The sequence below is a fragment of the Abramis brama genome (genome assembly GCF_963993115.1).
Source record: "Abramis brama genome assembly, chromosome: 23".
In the NCBI taxonomy this organism is placed as follows: Eukaryota; Metazoa; Chordata; class Actinopteri; order Cypriniformes; family Leuciscidae; genus Abramis; species Abramis brama.
Window position 1 is genome coordinate 18,381,894 of NC_139985.1, and position 23,374 is coordinate 18,405,267.

General features: G+C 36.5%; 2 protein-coding genes across 2 annotated transcripts; one reads left to right on the forward strand and one right to left on the reverse strand.

Annotated features, from left to right (window-relative positions):
- Positions 1-4,908: 4,908 nt before the first annotated feature.
- Positions 4,909-7,239, reverse strand: LOC311074596 (keratin, type I cytoskeletal 19-like; the record flags this gene model as incomplete). Its single annotated transcript, XM_084101301.1, has 7 exons — positions 4,909-4,912; positions 5,141-5,361; positions 5,721-5,846; positions 6,007-6,171; positions 6,317-6,473; positions 6,594-6,676; positions 6,769-7,239. 7 exons carry the CDS (start codon positions 7,237-7,239, stop codon positions 4,909-4,911), a joined length of 1,227 nt encoding a protein of 408 aa, XP_083957427.1.
- A 9,646-nt stretch (positions 7,240-16,885) lies between these two features.
- On the forward strand, positions 16,886-19,960 carry LOC311074511 (uncharacterized protein). The gene is made up of 2 exons (XM_084101203.1): positions 16,886-17,155; positions 18,801-19,960. Exons 1-2 carry the CDS (start codon positions 16,978-16,980, stop codon positions 19,481-19,483), a joined length of 861 nt encoding a protein of 286 aa, XP_083957329.1. The 5' UTR covers positions 16,886-16,977; the 3' UTR covers positions 19,484-19,960.
- Positions 19,961-23,374: the final 3,414 nt, after the last annotated feature.

A 23,374-nucleotide genomic window follows, 5' to 3' on the forward strand; every position in this document is an offset into this window, starting at 1 on the left:
CTCAGCCTCCCAGTATCTTGGATTACAGGCGCGCGCCACTGCACCCGGCGAGAGCTGCGAGAATCAGCGCTGATACTGAATCTAGTGGCTCACAGCGACATCTAGTGCATGAAAACACAATACCAGGGAACGATTAGGCAGGTTCCGATGAACTAAAGCATTTTACAATATCTTTGGTATAGCTATATTGTTAAAGGTAAGTGGTACATTTTCTTCAAAAATAAAATAAAAACATATATTTTTAAAATTTGCTAAATTATTTTAACACAATACATTTAAATTATAGCTGTCCAACCATATGTAGGCCCTAGCCTGAGTTTTTTTTTATCTACCACATGAGTAGCCTATTTATCTTAATCTATTCTAATTGGTTTTAACCAATTAATCATTTGCTATAACTATAGATTTTCAGCTGTTTGATCATTAAACATGTATTATAGGCTATTTGTAAAATACTGACATCTAAATTACATTTGTGATAAAAAAAAAAAAATAACGCACTAGTGTAAATTTATCTAACAGATTAGCGAGACAGAACAACAGAGCAGGCCTACTTTATTATAATTATAAAGTCTGGACTGGGTAATTTAAGGTTTGACCAATAAAGGCTTTATTTTGTGTTCAGCTGTTGCTGCTGTTTATTATTCCCACAAAATAAACTGTGCACACAAAAGACTGAGTCTCGCTGTATCGCTCAGGCTGCACTGCAGTGTCTATTCACAGGCGCGATCCCACTACTGATCGGCACGGGGACTTTGACCTGCTCCGTCTCCGACCTGGGCCGGTTCACCCCTCCTTAGACGACCTGGTGGTCCCGGGCTCCCCCAGGAGCACCATATCGACACCGAACTTAGTGCGGACACCCGATCGACATAGTCCACTGCAGTCCAGAACCCCTGAGCTCAAGCGATCCTCCAGCCTCAGCCTCCCAGTATCTTGGATTACAGGCGCGCGCCACTGCACCCGGCGAGAGCTGCGAGAATCAGCGCTGATACTGAATCTAGTGGCTCACAGCGACATCTAGTGCATGAAAACACAATAGGGAACGATTAGGCAGGGTGAACTAAAGCATTTTACAATCTCTTTGGTAGCTACATTGTTAAAGGTAAGTGGTACATTTCTTCAAAAATACCTTTTTAAGAAAGAATTGCTAAATGAATTCAGCACAATACACAAAATTAAACTATAGCTGTCTAACCACATAGGCCCCAGCCTGAGTTTTCCATCTAAATGAAGCCTATTTATCTTAATCTGTTCTAGTTAGTTTGAATACATCTGGTTAATTTTGTTTAATAGAGTGATCTTAGTTTAATCAATTAATCATTTGCTATATATTTTCAGCTGTTTGATCATAGGCTATTTGTAAAATATTGCCGAGCGAGGCCCATCATTTCTTATTTCGGCTACAGCCTACTTACGCACTTGCCTGTCAATATCCTCGAAGCGGCCGTTTTGATGCAGCATAATGGATTAGCGCTTGCCCTCCGACTACAGAGAGTATGCTGTCTTTTCTGCGCTATGTGATCGGCCTAAGAAAAAACATTCATATCCCCCCTAGATCAGATAACCAGGTAATGCGGATCAAACACCTGTGTTTTTTGACATGCCACCTGTCACTGTACATAAAAGTTGAGAAATCAGACATAGTGATAGTGAAATCTGCTAAATGAGAACTTTTATGGTTCATTTTTATCGTAGCTATATGCCATAAAGTGTTTATTTCTGAATGTGATTGTTGATACATTTTACCAGTAGCCTATTTACCACACTTTAAATACAAAAAATAAATATAAAAAATAAATGCAATATCGTAGCCTTAGCCTACACAAAGCCATGCAGCACCAAAAGTCAATTTAATGCATCAAATAAAATAAATCAAATAAATGCAGGCTTGATGCAAATTTATATATATATATAAATTTGCATCAAGTCTGCATTTATTTATTTATTTATTATATGTATGTATGTATGTATGTATATATGTATATATATATATATATATATATATACATATATACATACATACATACATACATACATACATACATACACACACATATATATATATATATATATATATATATATATATATATATATATATATATATATATATATATATATATATATATATATATATATATATATATATATATATATATATCGCTCCCTAGTATTGTGTTTTCATGCACTAGATGTCGCTGTGAGCCACTAGATTCAGTATCAGCGCTGATTCACGCAGCTCCCGCCGGGTGCAGTGGCGCGCGCCTGTAATCCAAGATACTGGGAGGCTGAGGCTGGAGGATCGCTTGAGCTCAGGGGTTCTGGACTGCAGTGGACTATGTCGATCGGGTGTCCGCACTAAGTTCTGTATCGATATGGTGCTCCTGGGGGAGCCCGGGACCACCAGGTCGTCTAAGGAGGGGTGAACCGGCCCAGGTCGGAGACGGAGCAGGTCAAAGTCCCCGTGCCGATCAGTAGTGGGATCGCGCCTGTGAATAGACACTGCAGTGCAGCCTGAGCGATACAGCGAGACCCAGTCTTTTGTGTGTTTATGTCTATCTAGCGTCATTTTATTACTCATATTGATGGGTTAAGAATTCAGCTGCAGGCCGATATGAAATCAACCTATAACAGGTCAGTAGTAGCCTAATGTTATTGTCAAAAATATTAGTTTTGTTTTAAAATGTTAAACATTTGTAAACCTCAAGGATATAAATTATAGAAAATAAATAAAAATAAATGTAGAAATATATATTTCAACGATTCAGTTTAAATATACACATGTAAATATTGTCTATTATTTAAACAAAAGTAATAGCCTAATATGAATACATAATTCATATTTAATAAATAAAGTGCATGAATAAAGTTTAAATGCCTACACTTTGTTATTATAACCTATCAACTATGAAAAAGGAATTCTAATTCATCTAACATAATCACAAGGTGTTTTATCATTGATTCATACATTCCATTGAAATATAGTGACTCTCCCAGTCAGAATATCAGTTGTTGAAAAGGGCCTCTTAAAATAAAATAAGAGTTTAATGGACTCTTAACCCTAAAACAGGCAATGTGAACCACGAGTTACATTGTTTTAAGGTGCTGAAGAAGAAAATGAATTCATATGTTGTTCATGTTGCATGTTTTGAAATGTAGGCTATGTGACTCCTGAGTTACGTTGCCTGTTTAGGGTATAAAAAAGGGATTAACCCTAATTTTGACCAGCTTTGTATTTTGAGGTTGTTTTTTTTTGTTGTTTTTTTACAAATTATAAAATTTACAGGTTAAACTGATAGTCTAGGTGACTATATCTTAGTATTTTTAACTGGATATTTTCTTTCAGGGCTTCCCACCTAGCTAATTTTACGGTAGAAGGAATGAGAGTAGAGAAAAGAGGATGAAAGTTATAGAGCAGATACCAGAAAACTCTTCAGATTCTGAGACAAGTGATAAAACCCACAAAATTGTTTTCAAAACTTCCATGAGAAATAAAATGGAAGGCCCTCAAAGAAAAAGAGGATAATACTCTCACCAAATGAATCCAAAGACCAGCAACATCAGAATGGCGGGTGACAGTCAGTACCTGTTTAATGTTTTTTTTTATTTTTTATTCAGAATTAATTCAAAATGTTTATTTGTGTTTATTTCTGAGAATCTCTGTTTATACCCTTGGAAAATGTTAGTGACAATGTTTGACTAAGAACTGCTCATACTTTGTTAAAATGCAAGAAAAATGGACAAATGAACAATATTTGCTGCTGCTGCAAAAAAAAAAAAACAATATTAAAAAACTGTCACCCCCCTTTTTGAGAATATACATAATATTTCACTATCCAAATTTAAACGGTTGTAATTCAAGAATGCTTTGGAATATAGACATAAGTTTGATCTTGTTTTAAAAAAATGAAAAAGTAACTTAAAAAAAATGAAAATAAGAAAAAGTTATGGAAGTTTAAATTTACTGTAAATCAAATATACTCTACTAAATATTTTATATAAAATATATATTTTACAAAAAATGTTTTACTCTAAAATTACTATAAAATCAAAGCCATATGTCTAACCAATTTGTGTTCCAAATTTTAAGTTGATAACACAAAATTTAAGTTCCCATGATATTAAGGCGCTGTACCAAAAATAGCCACTGGGTGTTTTTTATGCATTCTCCTGTAACAAATTTATTTCCGACAATATGTGTTTTGTCAAGATTAGAAAAGTTTTTTATTATAAAGTAGTTAAAATAAATTTTGTAATAAGATACCTGACACCACCCACTAGGTGAGGAGCTCTAAAAAAATAATTAAAGTACCATTTTTATGGTAATGCAAGGTCCGATTTCAAAACAGTTTTCACAGGCTCAATCTTGAGTTTGTAAGCTTTCAAATGATATATAATTTGTCAACATTAGATCAGGTTAAGTATAGTATATAATTGTTTTAAACATGCAGTGGCAAGTGGGACAGTAACAGTTAACAGATTAATGACTTGGTCCTTTTTTTATACCCTAATCAGGCAACATGAACTGGGAGTCACAACTCATAAAATCCAAATTATATCAAATATTTCAAAAATTATTTTGGATATGTTTTACTTAAGTCCAGATGCTATAAAAAATGACATGAAATGATTTTTTGCTTATCATTTTCCACTCTTGCCTGTTTAAGGGTTAGTCAAAATTTACTTTCTGCAGATTTCAAAGCTACCTGTTTTAACCAGAAATACATCAAGACAGAAAAGAAAACTGTGCTTCTCAACTTTAATTTTGAATTGTAAGATTGTCAATACAGAATGTTTAATACAGCTGCATTACAACCTTGTTACATTCTTTGTTTACATTTGATGTTGTTCAAATGACTTGTTTACATTTGACTACTGTTTCGACTGGCGTTGCACACACAAACATGTCACCTGAAAGAGAAATAAAAAGAGATTAATAAACAACATACAATCTGAAGCTGACCCAAAACACCCCCACAGCCACAAAATAAGAGAGATTTTATTTACCCTGTCCGTGAGTCCTGTAAGTGGGAAAAATATTAGTCCATTAGTGAAGTCCTTTCAGAAGAAAACATCACGTAACACCCATTTCCCCATCCTTGTGTTATTCAGTTGTTTGAAATAAAAAGATGAACTTACTGAACGCCCTGATTTTCCAGGAGGCACCTGTAGGTGGCGATCTCCTGCTCCAGACGGCTCTTGATGTCCAGCAGTACAGCATAGTCTCTGCCCTGCTGCTCAATGCTAGAGCGCACCTGACAAAGCTCTGCCTCCAATGAGTTGATATGCTTCTGAAAGCCTGCTAGCATAGCGCTGTAGCTATCCTCTGTTTCCAACAGTGAGCACTCCAGTGCTCCTTTCTGTGTGTGTAAAGACAAGAGGCAGAAGGAATAAAGGATTACTAGACAATTTCTAGATAATTCCTCCTCCTATCTCACCAAAGTCTCTTTAAGGCATGCCAGTTCACTCGGGGGCCATATTCATAACAGACCCGAAATATAACTAAAATGACATAAAAGTCTGTGAGTGTGTGATCCTCAGTGGTTGATACCCAGTTTTTCTCTTTAAACATTTACAACATTGGCAAGTTTATGATGCAGTGTTTTAAAATCTGTTCAAATTTCAACAGTCATGCATGATATTCTAGCTCAAATCACATAAGCAATTATATTTTTCAGGCTAGTTTAGCTAATGCACATGTAAAACATGATTTTCTCACCATGCTGATCTGAGACTGTAGCTCGATCTCCAGACACTGCAAGGTACGCCGCAAATCTGAGATCTGTGACCTAGAGTTTTCTAGGCACTCTGTGTGGCAGGCCACATCTTTGCACAGTTGTGCCGTCTTAAAAATAAGAAACACACACAACATGAGAACTATAATAATTTGTAATGCAAACTGTCATACTGTACTGTTACTGTTTTAATATCAAATGTCTGCCACTATGATGGCAAATTTGGATTCACCTCCAGAGGAATCAAAGAAACAGAGGCTGAAGTCTCACCTTCTCTTTGAACCAGCACTCCTGTTCTCTGCGGTGTTTGTCAATGATGGTCTCGTAATGACAACGGATCTCGTCCAAAACCTTGTTCAGGTCTTGCTGAGGAGCAGCATCCACTTCCACACACACTTTTGTGTTTGTCAACTGACACAGTAGTGCTTCCACATCCTGTAACCACACATGACTCCTGCATCAGGTCTTGACTATATCATTTACACATGGCTCCTAAAGTTCTTTCTAAGCCCACCTTACATTGCTCATGACTCAAGCTGTCAAGACCACTCACAGTTTAATCTGCTACAGGCAAACTGACCTCCTTATAGTTCTTCTTCAAACACGCTAGATCTTGCAGCAGAGTCTCAATCTGGGCCTCCAGGTCGGCCTTTGCCAGGGTCATCTGGTCCAGCAAGCGACGCATGTTGGCGATGTCAGCCACCACAGACTGCCGCACTGCTAACTCATGCTCATATCTAATTGGTGGAGTGGCAGGATGGGGAATAAACTCACCAATCATGTTTGGCCAATACAATCTGTTAAGATGCTGAAGCTACCAAATTGGTTACAGATGAATATTATTTAAGAGAACTCACTTCATCCTGAAGTCATCAGCAGCCAGGTTAGAGTTGTCGATCTGCAGGAGTATGTTGGCATTGTGGATGGTAGCATCTCGAATCTATCAATGTAGAACATTGATATAAAAATATATTAATGTAGAGCATACTTAAGTTTTTCATCATTTCATCCCTTATGAAAGTACACGTGTACCTTTTCCTTCAGGCAATTGATGGTGTTCCAGTAGGCGCTGTAGTCCCTCTGGCAGATCGGCCCCTTCTTCTCATAGTACTCGCGGATCTGCCTCTCCAGAGTGGCATTGGCAGCCTCCAGACAGCGCACCTTCTCCAGGTAGGACGCCAGACGGTCGTTCAGGCTCTGCATGGTGGCCTTCTCATTCAGCTGCATGTAGTCACAGTTCCCAAACATGACTCCCAATCCTCCATTGTTCAGTCTGCCATAACCACCAAGTCCTCCACCAATTTTGCAACGCAGATCTGGGTAGCAACCAACGCTGCGATAACAGGAGGAAGAGATGCGAGGGTTTCTTCCAAAATCATAGCCACACACACTGTAGGCTTTAGGTGTACAGGCAATGATTGTACCATAGCTAATTGGAGTAACTATGGATTTTGAGGTCATGGTCTTGGGACCGCAGGATGATGAAAGGAGAGAGCACGACATGGTGGATGAATGCAGAGATGAGATGAACCCAGAGAGGACGCTGAAGGAAACCGGTAGATTGTCCTGGTGAGGATTGCACCTTTGAGCCTGGCTCTGACCTCTTATAGAGATGGAAACCCAGGGCGGGTCCTGCACTTTGTCGATGGGAGAAGGAGGCAGGGTGTGTGTGAAAGTGATTTGTGCCAGTTTAACGCCCTTTGTCAATTAAGAGCTGAAAAAAGAGGTCATGCAATTTAAGGTTATGCAAGGATGGTGAATTTGTGACACAAATCTTGATCTATGAAATTCTTCCACACCTGTCTTTTTCTCACAGTTTGCTTTATACTATAAGCAAATGGTTTGTCCCGCTAAAACTATAGGGCTACTGTACTGTCAAAGTTAGAATGGAAATGTTAAAATATCTGCTTTTCACTGTCACTTAGTAAATTTGTTGGTCTGTTCATGAGTGCCACCAAGTCGTAGTTTTATGTAACAGCAGCGACTCTGGGCATGTGACCAAAATTGGTTGGCCAGTTTCTTTGCAGTGTGATATAAAAGAGATTAAAACATCTCTCAGAGAAAAATGCATTGTAATTGTAACTTAGATAATTTATGTGGTTCAGATAACATAATATTTTGAGTTTCTGTTGATCAAACCAATCTCCTTTATTGTATTAACTCAAATATTAACTTAAAATTGTAAGGCAACTTTATTTTGTTAAAGTTAAACCAACAATAATTTTTTACAGTGTATGAGGTGGAAATTTCATATGAATTTGTATCAATGAGTCGTAGGCATAAGCAAATTGTACAAAACTTACACATGAGATGAAGACAAATGAGATTTGAGGTTTGACCACAAATTTGCCAAAACATAAAATAGTTATAAAATGCCATGAGATTGAAATTTCAACTACATTCTTGGATGCCGCAATAGGTTTCACTGAGAGAATCACAGATTTTGTTAAGAAATGGTCAAATGCACATATTTCACAGCAAATACAACTGTGAACACAACTTCAGTTCACCATGCAGCATTCTGTAGGTTTTGTTATTGCTAACCATCCATGTTGCATTTTATTCATTCTGTAAGCCATTGCAATAGTAAATATTCATTATCAAAAAATAAGACAATATTTTCATATTTATGGAGTGGTGTGGGTGTATCATGGGAAAAGTCCAAAACGAAAGCTTTCTTTGATGTGCACAAGTGTGGCTGGTAGGGCTAAGCAAATAAGTGGAACTCTGCCCTAGTAATCACTTTAAAGTTATATATGTGAAATAAACATGGGACCATGCCCTTCATCATCACAGACCTATCTGAATCATATATGCTGACTGAGTGTGAAGTCAAATGGTTTCACCCCACCTTACGCTCTCTGATATATGATTGAGTTGATAACACTTGAACGTGAGATTTTAAAATGTCTGACTTGCCTAGTCAAGCACCTGCTGTTATTCGGCTATGTAAATGGACAGTTTCCATAAGTGACATTAGAGAAAATTATAGTCTCGCCCATGTCTGGTTTTGAATTAAGCTATGACTGAGTGTACTTTCATAATAGTTTTGAACATTATAATTGATCACTCAGTAGGTTGTTACCTTAGGTCTAGATTAAGGAAGTGTCTTTAATTTAATCTATTGTGTGCTGGTTATAGCCTACAGATTAAAATCAAAGATTAGCTAAATTTGATTGATGCTTTAACACACCCTGATAGTGAGTTGGTTGAAACTACAGTCAGTATATTGTCTGTACTTGATATTAACACAGTTTAGTGATACATTGTATATTTCTAAACTATAAAATCAGATAAATGTGAAAATATAAACGTTTGAGACAGCACAAAAAACAGACAAAGAAACAAAATGTGCTCTAAAACATCTGCATCTCCCCAAACGGTAAATTTCTTCTGTTACACTTTTAGTTAGTTAGGTTCGTTTTCATAGACTTTTAGTTTTGTTTTCACACTTGTGTTTTTTGTCTTTGTTTCCCGCCACTCATCTGTTTCCATAGACATAAATCATCACAGCTGTTCATAATTTAGTTCATCACCATGTGTATTTTAATTCCTCACATTCACTCTTGGTCATTTGTTTTTCGTGTGTATATAGTCGAGTCATTTTAAGCCAAAATGGGGGTCAACCTTGAACAAATTGCAACAGAAGCAAACTCAACTGATTTTGTATCCTCAATATGTCCTGAGTAAGGAAAAAAAAAGTCCCGAAGAATCCCATTAGGGGAAAGTTTCGAAAAAGACCCAAATATAGCCTATTCATACGCCTATTTTTAACCTTTAGATATCACCATGAAAATTACTGAGTTGATTACTTACATCAAGACAAACAAAAAATGTATTAGGCTACAAGTTTTTTTTTAATTGTTTGTTAAAAAAAACCTCACCGTTTGGACAAACGGTGCATAATCTAATTACATATGTGCTAATTTGCATAAATACCACAACAGATCTAAACATTGGGTCTAGCCAGGTGAAAATGTCTTGTTGAATCTTGTTGACACATAACAGTAAAATACTTAATGTTAAGGTCTGAATGGAACCCATTTAGGCTACCCATGAGCATTAATACATAGAGGCAGGAAGAAGTACTTTAGAAACCAGCCTTTATTAATTATTAAGAGATGGGGTTTGGGGCTGGGTCTGTGTTACCTAATTAGATTATGCACCATTTGTCCATGTTAACAAACAATTTAAAAAAAACTTGTAATACATTTTTTGTTTGTCTTGATGTAAGTAATCAACTCAGTAATTTTCATGTTTTACCCTATTCACGTGGGGAAAAAAATGCATAGGCCTATGAATAGGCTATATTTGGGTCTTTTTCGAAACTTTCCCCTAATGAGATTCTTCGGGGCTTTTTTTTTTTTTTTCTCAGGACATATTGAGGATACAAAATCAGTTGAGTTTGCTTCTGTTGCAATTTGTTCAACCTTTTTTCACAAAATGACTGGACTAATAGTGCTATGATTGAACACTGTCTGCCTTTTTGTTTAAACCTCGTTTACGTTTGTATCCTGTCTTCAGTCCATCCTCATCCTCATCTTCTTCATCTTAAAAACTCTTCAGACAGTTTTCATGCTTGACACTAAATGCATTCAATGACAAAATATATCAAAATTCATTAATTGTTTTATCCAAACAATTTGTAGGCTACTACGGGGTTGAATGCCTGAAACTGATTATTTTCAGGGAAACGCACGGCTAAAGTAATTCAAGGCAGGTCTTGGCCGCATTACATTTGAATATAATTTAGCGTAGTTAACTGTAATAACGGAAAGTAGGATACAATTCATAACAAGAAAAAACATGTAGGCTATAGGCTAGCCGCATGCGCAATCTGCCATTTTCGATGACTATCTTCACAATCAGTGGAAACGTGCAGTATAATTTTAATAAATAAAGTATATAGTCCTATCTATAATCAATAGAAAAGTAAACTGAATATATAAATTGATAGTCCTGCTGCACGGGTTTTCGTTATTATTGCAGATAATATAACAAATAAATAAATATTGATAGGCCCACTTGTTGTTAAAAGGGCTTTGTGTTTCATTTATTAGGCTAGCCTGTCAATAATAGAGAAAAAAAAAAAATTAACGAATGAATTAAAACGAATGAATTAATAAAGAAATAAATAAAATAATATTGTTTTCACAACAATTAAACAATCTCTCTCTCTCTCTCTCTCTCTCTCTCTCTCTCTCTCTTTAATAACTGCATTAGTCAGAACAGTGGCTCAAACCTCCATTACTACTAGCTCTAAAATGACGTTTTGAAATTAGCAACGGGGGCTTGTGATTAGACACAATTTTTTTGTGTGAATTCTATGTCCAAGTATGGAGAGTTTCCTGGTGAGTTTACTATTGTGATGAAAGTCAGTGAAAAGCATTCTGATGTAAGTGTCTTTATTGTCCAGAGTGAACAGGCTGAAGATGACATAGCCTACATGTGATATGGCATCTGCAGTGTTGAATCTAAACTGTAGGGGTCCAGTGTGGGTGGGACAGTGGCAATGATGTTGGTCATGACAAGCTAAAAGCACATCATGGGTGTGAGTGCTACAGGGCAGTCATTAAGGTAATTGCTAACTTTGGCGTATATGATTAACTTTTAATTTGGGTGATAATCAGACTTCTGTATAAAACATGACACAAACAAGGTGTATCAAACAGGCAAATTAAACAGACAAATTGCTCCATAGTATTTTCTTTTTCATTCTATGGAAATAAATGGGGTCTGTCAACTGCTTGGTTACCCACATTCTTCAAAATACCTTCCTTTGTGTTCAGCAGAAGAAAGAAATGCATACAGGTTTGAAACAAATTGAGGGTGAGTAATGATGACAGAATTTTTATTTTTTGAAAATGAAACTATCCCTTTAAGTTCATGATGTCTTAGTATAGTGAGTTTATTTCATCTAGGGAACCCATAATCAAAACTGTCTGAAGTTTATTGTTTCTAAACTCACAAGATCTTCAGCCAATAAGGATGCCAAGACCAACTTGACTTCAGAAGGTAATCCAGGACACACTTTCACTTACTGTAAGTCTTGTTTCTGATTGGTTGTTGGATGTGTGCTCTGCATAATTCTGAGCATTTGGGTAACATCTCTGAGTGTTCTATATTTTCTGAGTAGCCAAGGAGTGAATTCAGTCCTAAGTTGTAAACACAAACTTGTGCCACACTGATCTTAACCATACCACAAAATTCACAAAAGTCTTTGTTAAAGCATTACAAGCCATGAACCATTCTAACAGGTAAATGGTATGGGAACATGTTGTGTTCATAAAAAAAAACATGTAAAAACTATTAAAAAAAACCCTAAAAAAAACAGGTAGGCTATTAAAATTAACTAAGATAAAAATGCTAGGCAAGCAAATGTAAAAAAGAAAAGAAAAAAAATACCACTTACCTTTAGCAATAAAGCTACCAAAGACATACTAAAATACTTTCACCCTGCCTAATTGTTCTGTAGTATTGTGTTTTCATACACTAGATGTCGCTGTGAGCCACTAGATTCAGTATCAGCGCTGATTCTCGCAGCTCTCGCCGGGTGCAGTGGCGCGCGCCTGTAATCCAAGATACTGGGAGGCTGAGGCTGGAGGATCGCTTGAGCTCAGGGGTTCTGGACTGCAGTGGACTATGTCGATCGGGTGTCCGCACTATGTTCGGTATTGATATGGTGCTCCTGGGGGAGCCCGGGACCACCAGGTCGTCTAAGGAGGGGTGAACCGGCCCAGGTCGGAGACGGAGCAGGTCAAAGTCCCCGTGCCGATCAGTAGTGGGATCGCGCCTGTGAATAGACACTGCAGTGCAGCCTGAGCGATACAGCGAGACCCAGTCTTTTGTGTGTACAGTTTATTTTATGGGAATCTAATAAACAGCAGCAACAACAGCTGAACACAATATAAAGCCCTTATTGATCAAACCTTAAGTTACCCAGTCCAGTCTTTATTATTATACTCTATTACTCTATTGTTCTGTCTCGCTACCTGTTAGATAAATTCACACCAATGCATTAGCCTATATTTTTTTCATACTGTAGGCCTATCACAAATGTAATTTCGATGTCATTTTAACTAAATGAACACAAATGTTATTGATAGTAAATTCATTTATTGTTTGCTTAATGAACTGAAGACATCCAATATTCATAGGAGATGACTATTTTGTCTATGACCTGAAAGGTGATTTTTTTAAAACATCAGATGCATTGTGATTATTTGCAGCACGTGTTGTCAAATGAAGATGTTTTCTGAGGGTACGTTTAAACGACAACTAGGCCTAGGCTATGTGCTGAAAACAGAAAGTTTTTTTCTTTGTACAGATGACAACGTTATCCCCGTTCACACAGATCTGTCAAAAACAACTACCCAAGCCCGTGCTCGTTGTGTCACATTAACATGAGCCCGAGCCCGATATAAACCCAACCATTTTTTTAATACGTGGGCCGTTATAACCAGGGGCGGCGCCAGAGAATCAGGTGCTGAGGGGGTGCTAGATATATTATAGCCTATATAAATACTATTACTAAAATTGGCCACTTAATATTTAATATTCAATTATTTTAATTGATTTTTATTAATAAACTAGTGTTTTTTGTCAGTGTCGGCTGCAAAGATGAAGTTGACGATCGCCATCTCCATGAACGTGCCTAAAGAGAGAAATGCACATCATGGATTACATAATCAGAGAGTAGAATATTTCTTTTCGTTTTGAATTGTTTCGTTTAAAGACATTTCAAGCTTTCTTTAGATTTATTTCTCATGTCTGTGAGGCATACTCTGAGTTTCGGTTAATTTATGAGATGCGCTCCAGTTCACGTGCAAGTGACCATGGTGCACCTGCGCCTCCATGTCATGATTATATTCTATATTCTTATTTATTAAATCCAGTCAATTGGTTGATGAAAAATGGATCAAAATTAAGATACAATTATACAAAACGAAATTCACTTTAAAGAAAGGCAAAACAAAACTTAATGAAGTGGTCAAAATCATGTCTGACCCACTCCATGTCTCCCGATATATTGCGCATCCTATCTTACTCATGCTGTTCACTTTTCATAATCAACATAGATGGGAAAAAAATAACATTATAATATTTAAACAAATATAAAACTAAATGCACTTATTTAATGGCTATAACATGTAGTAGGCCTACAGACTCTCTATTTGTACAAATTGCTGCACATTATTTAATTCTGAATTTTGCACACATAAGTTGAAAGGCATTTGTTTGTGCATAGAAAAACACATCTGCAACATTTATCAAGTTCACGGATAATTGTGCGTGCATTTATGAATTATTATTTTAATGAATAATTCAACAAGGATGAAGCATGTAAACTGCATTGTTTGTTGATTCAGAATGGAATGGATCGCAAATGGATCCGAATGAAGAAACATAAAAACAAAAATAAAATAAAAACGTTAACAATGATGAACACCGAAAATGAACAAGAATGAACTTTGGATGGCCTAGGAGGAGTAGGCCTACTAGCCTACTCTAATATAATTCACAATGTTTTAGAATATAGGATATTTTTTAAACAAAATAAATATTTTTAAAGCCTCAGGCCCCGGTGTGATGTGTGCGAGTGAAGGAGATGCTGCCCATGACATGCGACGTGTTGCATTTTGTAACACAAATGCTTGATCAAGGGCCCGGCCCCGGGTCGGGTCAAGTTCGGGCTCGGGCAGAGAATCTAAGCTCTAGAGAAGTCTGGTTGGCCATGCCACTTGCACTTTGTAAAGAAAGACTACGCACCTACGCACATACGCATTAGATTATTTCACTACAGTGCAGTCATAGAATGTTAATCACTATGGCAAGCCATTTTAACATTTAAAAGCTAATTTTGACTATCCGGAATTAACATTGTAGATATCAACAATGTCTTTCTGACTAGTCGTAATTACATTTTGGATAGTTGGAATTGTCATTCAAGATATCTGTAACGTAATTGTGACTAGTCGAATCGACAGATAGAGATATGTCATTGAATGACATTCAACTCGTCACACATCTTAAATGACAATTGCAGATATCTGTAATTCAGTTTTGACTAGGCAGAATGAAAGTTAAAGATATCTCAAACGTCATTATGACTAGTGCAAATTATTGTGCATGACATTGCTCTATTTTAGATATCCATTTCCCCTCCCCGCCATGTTCAAAGAAGAAGTGGGTTCATTTCCTTATTTCTATGAATGGAAGAAGAAAGAAGCAGTCATGGCGTTGGCTGTAATCGAAAAAAACACCAGAAAATAATTTTTATATACAAAAAAAAAAAAAAAAAAAATGTTGCAATACTATGTTTATGATCATGCTTAAAAGGTTATTGTTGCCGTAAGATTTATGCGTGAAAGAGCCCAGCAAGCAATTTTGCATCTAATAGACGTCTAATAGCCATCAAAACACAGCCCAGACGTCTAGGCTAAAACGAGGCTAATTTTGGGCTGTCAGTGAAAATCTAATAGACGTCTAAACATAGCCCAAGAATAGACAGCCATTGAATGACTACATATATACGTCTAATAGACGTCTAACCATAGCCCAAGAATAGACAATTAGACAGCTATTGAATGACTATATTTATACGTCTAATAGACGTCTAACCATAGCCCAAGAATAGACTAGTCATCAATTAGACAGCTATTAAACGACTACATATATATGTCTAATAGACAGGCAATATGGGTCTAGGCTAAAACAAGGCTGATTTTGGGCTGTCAGTGAAAATCTAATAGATGTCTAACCATAGCCCAAGAATAGACTAGTCATCAATTACACTACATATACATGTAATAGACAACAAAATGAGGCATAAGGATTCTTTTCATTCAAATATGTAAGGGATGTTGAAAAAAGGTTCTCATAAATGAAAATCCATCCAAACTAATTGAATATAAAGGATTTATTTAGAACAATTATATTAACAACTTAGACAACATTCAAACATAAAAATAAACAAATAAAATATTGGAAAATATGTAAAACAACTTAAGATACTAAAATTTTTAAGAATTAATTGTTAGCTTTATATCCATAACCACCACCCCCTGCTCTCCCTGGTGCTTGTTTAAAATGACCAGAAATTACATTTTTTATTTCCCATTCAGTCGCCGAGGGAAAGTTGGTCATCACTGCGTCTGCCAAATAAGAAAAAGAAAAAAATTATTGCTCAAGAAAAGCATTGTTGACAATCATTTTTAACTAATTACAGTCATTCACTTTTGCTAGGTTGCACACTAGAGCTGGCCAATATAGAGTTAACGGAATATAGATTGAGACTATATAATTTATATCAATATTATTAATAAATTAATATCAATAATTGAAAATTTCTGCCTGCATAATGGTGATGCACTAATTATTTATATATATATAAATAATATATATAAATATATATAAATAATCATTTTGACTAGTCACAACTCCAGTTACAGATATCTACAACGTCATTTCGCCTAGTCAAAACTTAATTTAAGATATCTGAAAAGGAACATGTAGATATCTTGAATTGAGGTGAATTAAAGATATCTTGAACTGGAGTAATGACTAGTCAGAATCAAATTGAAGATATCTCAAACTAGAATTACAGATATCTACAATTCAGTTGCAGATATCCGTAATTCACATAGTGGATATCTGCAACTGAATTGTAGATATCTGTAATGATAAACCCCATACAAATGAATGGCAAAAGTGACGTCATTTGTCCTAGGAAGAATGTCTTTGTGGATATCTGAAATGACAATTATGGATAGGAAGAATGTAGTTGTGGATATCTGAAATGTTCTTTTTGACTAGGCAAAACTGAATTACAGATATCTGCAACACATATCCAGTCTAGCTTTTAAATGTTAAAATGGCTTGCCATAAATCTCCCCCCACCCCCCCATGTGACGTCACCGTTTTCGCAGATTCGATTTTGTACTTTACACGGAGATATGCCAAAACACTGTTGTCGTGTAAATGAACGGCCAAAACGCACAAAAAGTCTTCCGTTTTTAGTTGAAAACGGTGTCGTGTAGACAGCCCTATTTGCTGGTGTCCTCTCTATATGCATGCGTTTTCTGCAGTGCGTTGAGTTCTCTCGGCCACCGTACCTGATGGCTCTGCTGCACTTGACGTCATAAGCGGAAGTAACTGTGGTTGCTTAACCCACTGAGTGGCAGTCTATGGTGGCAGTGCTGTCACTGTGTTCAGCTTGAAAGCAGAAAAAAAAACACAAAAATGGGAAAGAGCTGTTCTGCGATTGACTGTAAAAACAGATTCGACAAGAAATCGAATCTATCTTTTTATAGACTGCCGAAAGCAAAAGAAAAGAGAACCAAATGGATCGATGCACTTTGCAGAAACAACTGGAATCCAGGCAGCGAAACGTGGATTTGCAGTTGCCATTTTGTGTCAGGTATGGTGAATTTTGGGATCAGGAGTTCCCGACGGTTTTTGTCAGCCGAACCACTTAGGCGTAAAATATTCTGTTTAAGTCCCCCATGAGATTCAACATTTAACTACACCTCCCTGATATTTTAATTTAACCTGCTGGCTTGCTTCACCCTAGTCCGAAAATATAGATCGGCACCCATTGATGTCAGTTTGTTCATTTAGTCAATGTTTGCTGGTGTCAGAACTGTTTGGGTTTTCCCCTTTATGAACTGACATTCTCTCCAATAATCATCGACGTGTTTACTATTAAACTATACTATTACTATTAATTTTGTAGTGAGCTTTATTTTGAAATTACGACGAAGTAAATGTTAATGTTAATTTTGGTTTCCTTTTTCAATTCTATTTTAATTTTATGAAATGAGTAAATTCATTTTATGTTTATGATTATTTTTTGCCAGTCCTTAATTTCTTGCTCATTTAATCTATTCCAAAAGGCTTTTAATCACAAAGCGAAGTGTTTTAAGTTTTTCACACGCATGAATGGTGTAAACATTCCCAATCTTTTTTCTCCAAAACGAGATATTTAGTGGATAGGAGTCACTAGAACATCTATGATGAAACTATCAAATGTGTGTCGGTCAATTAAAATAAGTAACCCTGCTGTAATTTCACTATTAAATGTTTGTTATAAGTTTGTATAACAGCTGTTGGCCCATTTACCTTTAGCATATCCTAATCTTTAAATAAACATAACACACAACATAATTTATACAATTATGTGCATAGATAAACAATTATATATTCTTAACTTTGTTCGACACTGATGTAATTACCTTTTTGAAAGTTTCTGTGGTCCAGAGAGCACTCACTAATATTTTCACTTTAACACAAAACAGGAAACTCATGATTATTCTTGTATGCGCTGCCCAGTTCCACCTAATATCTCAGACACTGAATATTTCAGAACACCATCAGTGGCTTCTGATTAGTCAAAAAAAAAAATTTAAAAAAATGATTTACATGTAACATGTCAATTCTCTCTCTTTGCATGTGAGAGAAACACAGAGCACACACAGACAAGCGACGGTGAGTCGGACGTCTACACACTAGAGTTTATGCGTCAAATACTCAGCGCATCTGTTGATATTAATATAGGTAATGCGCTTGCTGGAAAGACACAGACAGTGAAAGTCACAAAAGCTCAGTGTGTTCAAGTTTAGGTGAGTGAAAATATATGTGCTAAACTTAGTCGTTGCCTGTAACTCGAACACTGCACTGTAAAAAATTATATGATCAATAAGTTATGACATGTTTTTGCATTGCTTTGGCTCATCAAAATAAGTTAAGCAATGCAAAACATGCCATAACTTATTGATTATATAATTTTCAATAAATGGTTAGATTGTATTCGCCACACTGTAAAAAAAAAATTGCTGCCTTCAATTTTTAAGTACAATCAACTTGGATGTTTATGTCATTTCAACTTAAACATCCAAGTTGATTGTACTTAAAAATTTAAAGCAGCAATTCTTTTTTTTTTACAGTGTGGCGAATAAAATCTAACAATTTATTAGCCAGTGACTAACAATAGAGATTATTTAGTCACCTAGCGAGAAATTTAGTCCAGATGTTGTTACTAGTAAAGCATTTTTTGTTTCTTTCAGGAAAAAAGAGTGATGATCCTCTACACCCTGACTATGTGCCAAGTTTATTCAGTTTCACACCCATCGCTGATCGAATTCGGGCGGTCAACAACCTGGAGAGATATCAACGATTTCGAGAAGTTTCTGTGAAAAGATTTGTCAGTGCCAACACAAGTAAAGAGCTAGCTGCAACAGCTCTTATGAACCTGCATCAAAGTTCTGCTTTAAAGAAAGAGCTACAGACGGTTGAAATCCAAGGCACTGAGGTCCAGGCGGTTGAAGTCCAAGGCACTGAGGTCCAGACGGATGAAACACACAGGGACATCTCCTCTTTACATGAACAGCTCAAATCTTTAAACACTGAATGCCAATTACTGAGAGAAAAAGTTTACGGATTAGAAAGTGACTTAAAACTTCATTCTCTTGATCCGTCACATTTTGATGACAGCAAAATTAAAATTTTCACAGGACTACCTAATTTACATGCTTTCATGCTATTGTTCAGTTCTGTGTCATCAGTTGTTCCTATTAGTGCAAAACAGTCGCTCAAGCCTACTCAGGAACTTCTTCTTACTCTGATGAAGCTGCACCTCAAACTGTCTGAGGAATTCTTAGGTCAGCTCTTCAGGATTCATCAGTCAACGGTATCAAGAATTCTTCGACGTTGGATACATGTCCAAGGAGCCTTTAATTCCTTAATGTAAAATTAAGGCCTTAGTTAGCGTTAAAAAAAACGCTAGTTGCTTTTTTTAATCGTAAAATTGTAAAACTGTCATTGCAGCGACTCGCAGTAAATGCCATTTCACACAAACTCCATCCTGTGCTGTGAGTTTGAGTCACATTTAGAACACAACATGTGTCAGATTTACTTTTTTTATGTTAGCTTAATCACAATTTTTTCTTAGTGGGAAGAAATTGACTGCATTTCACCTGATTTGTAAGCAGACGTCAATGCTGTAGTTTGAGACACCTTGCCGAATGTAGTAGGTTACTTATTTCATCAGTATTAGACAGTGGAAAATGTACATTTTGTAAATATTCTTGTTATTTCACATTAATTATGTGTATAATAGTTTTGCATTTTTTGTGTGATTGGCAAATGGCATCCCTGTGATGCTCTGATGAAGACTGAGATTGATATTTGTAAAGCAAGCTTGTCAAATAAAAAATGTTACTCCGCATTATGGTGTGCAGAGACATTTCTTCTACAGTTTTGACTATTTCACTAGTTTTTACACCATCAAAGTTGTTTAGATGTGCTAATTATTCAGCACTACATTTCGTGTAAACCGTTTTCCCAACAATTCTGGGAACACACTTGGAAAAACATAATAATCTTGGTCTTAATAATGCAGCGGTCAGTAGGGCTGGGAATCACTGGGTACTTCACGATATGATACGATACGCGACATTGATACGATACGATACGCGATACATTGTTCACGATACCGATAATATCACGATATGGCGATAATCGATATATCATCAGTAATAACTCACAATATATCATGTTTTAAGAAATAAAAAGATTTTTTTTAATAAGGAAAATGAATCTCCATTTATTTTTTTGGATGAAACACAATAACAAAAACAACTTGTCTTATCAGTTGCAACAAAACAGTCACAGACACTATTTTTGTTTTGCTGCAGATGATTTTTTTCACTCGGGAGAAATCGAGTGGAATCGATGCTCGCGTGGTCGCGGCTCGCAGCGTGTGAGAGGAATTACAAGCGGAGCCGAGCACGTTACAAGCACCTCCCGATAATATTTAAACATGTTTTTCCACCAGCTGTCCCCTATTGCCAAATCATACACAACCACGTCGATGGGGCTATACCTCAGTGGCAACCATACAGCGAACTCGCACCGTATACGCCCGCCCTAACGGCTTTTAAGATCGATACTTGGCAAGAGCGCATCGAGAATCGATCGCGGGAGAAAATATCGCGAGATATCGCCATATCGATATTTTGGCGCACCCCTAGCGGTCAGACTAGACTTTGAGCATGCAAAATTTGAACGGGCACTGCAACTGTCATCTTGTTTGAAAACAGTTCAACATATAATTCAACCGAAATGTTAAAATATACTATCTACTTGACTGTGTTAGGGGTTAACAGTTTAGGACCCATGGACCAGATGTTTGAAAGAAGACCCGGAGTCAGAATTATAAAAAATTGAATAAAAGTTTTACTGAAGATAGTTTGCAGTTTAATCAGCAGAAGTCAGCTTCAAGACTCACACAGGAGTTCGTAGGCTGCCCCACTTACGGTTACAAAGATCACAGCAGTTACACCATTTCCAAGGTCTAAACTACGTCATTGACACGTCGTGACCTTCTAGTTCTCAGATTTGGGTTGCTGGGTGCCTGCATGTCTCGAACAACAACTCAGTCAATCTCCAACAATGCCACTGATTCCTTAACCTGTAACAAAGAAGACTAACACACACACACCGACACACAGCTTTCTCAAGGTTGGATTTGGCCAGGCTCTAACTATAAACAGGAGTCTCGTCTCAAAACATCAAGATAAGTTCTTTTTTCTCAAGGATATAGGACACTTTAGTCTAAATGGAAAATAAGGCTTTAACTGAGAAATGGTCCCTTAAACTATAGACTTCAATGACCCCTATATGTTTTAACATGTTGAAGACCTTTCTCAAACACAAAACCAGTCCCTATTTCATTTCTGGAAGCTGGGATAAATAGACAAGCAATGTTACTGCATTCAGACATCAAATACAGACATTAAAAAGAATACATGAAAAGAACATTTCAGTAATCACACTGGTAACTTCAATAACAAACTAAAATCTCCAGAGAAGTCATTCAACCCATGTGATATTTAGAAGGAAAAATATTGATTAATACCTTGATTATAATTACTCATTACATATACATTGAAGCAGCAGTGGATTCTAATCCACCCCCTTCAACTGCAATACTGCAGATTTAAAGTTTGCATTCTGGTAATTTAGCCAAGATTTCACACCAGTACATATTGAACTTCTATTGCTCATGTCTTCACAAACAAAGTCCAGTGCAGGTTCATCAAAATTGTGGTGTTTTGATGACATTGTCTTGCCTCATTTGCCTCGGTCTCCTGCTGAATGCCCCACCTGGAAATATTTAATAAAACACAGAGTAAGTGGGTGCATAAATATATTATATTTCAATAGTTTCATCATTCCCATCCTTTACTGAAAGATAACTTTTAAACTTAAAATAAATGAATTATTCCTTGTTGGCTGCAGTTTTAAACTTTGCTGACTCTGGGTATATACCACATCAAACTCGGAAGCAGTTATCCTGCCTCATCTGTAGGTCTACCAGATCCTTGATGTCCCTTTGTCTTCTGTTCAACAAGCTTCCACTGAACATATGTGTCAAACCTTCATTCTCAGCTAATTCATGAAGTCCTCCTAATGGTATAGAACAGTCATCTTTAAGAGCTGTGGGACAAAGTCTTTGTACTGTTTTGCATGGCTCTTGGATTTACATGCTTGAGCTTATCCAGAACGTCTGCCACAGACACAATGTAAGTAAGAGATTCATTGTGCAGTAAGCCCGACTCGATCGGCCCAATGGAGGCATCCGGTCAGCGGGTGAAGGTTTTTGCGTGCTACTGTCTCTCCTCGAAGCAAAGTAATTTGATTAAATGAAACACATTTTCTCATATGTATTTTCTCGTTATTTCATCTGACTCCATAAATGAAAAGGTTTTAATGATATCTGTGCATCATTAAATGTGAGCAGATGTTTGACTATTCTTTTTAACTCTTTACTGAAAATAATGTCCGAGTCCGTTAGAATAAAATCAAATGTTTACAATTTATTATGTCAGGTATAAGTATCATGCCAATTACATAATCTGTTCAAATATAAATCAATGCAAAACATCAAATGTTCTGGAAAAAGAGAAGAGAATGAATGAGGGAATGAATGAGACCTTTGTACCAGTCGCACTGAGACATTTCAAATTATACCAAACGTGTAATACTGTATAATAATTATTCGCATTAAACCATATAGATTTTTGGGTAAATTTCAGGTGATCTCAGCATGATAGAAAGAGGGAACGCGGGAATGGGGGGGTCAAGGGAAAAAGATGTAGATTAGGATTGCTTAGGTGAGACTTGCGTCTCGAATGATGGTGCAAGTTTCACAAGAGAGAGTTCAAATGTTAATTTCCTTTGTTCTCTCAGAGAGTCGCCCTCTGTTCCAGTTTTTACAGCCTTACATGCAGTTGTCAGCATCTTTGAATATAACTTTAGAGTTTCTGCAGAACACTGATTTCAGAGCCTTACAGCTCTGACTAAAGCAAGCATTCTTTGCTCACTTTCTGTTGCAATAATATTTTTTGCTTTTCATTCTGCTAAGATGACCATCAGCAACTTACTGCAAAGTGTCAGAAGTGATAACTCATTCAAACGACACAAAATGTGTAATGATTGTCGCAACTGAACAATGGTTTGTCACATCATTTGTCACATTAAAAATGAGTTATTTCTCGAAGAATAAGAGTAGGTGTCAAACTCAGCTCCTTAATCAACCCAGAGTTTAACAACCCTGCTCTAACACACCTGTTTTTTT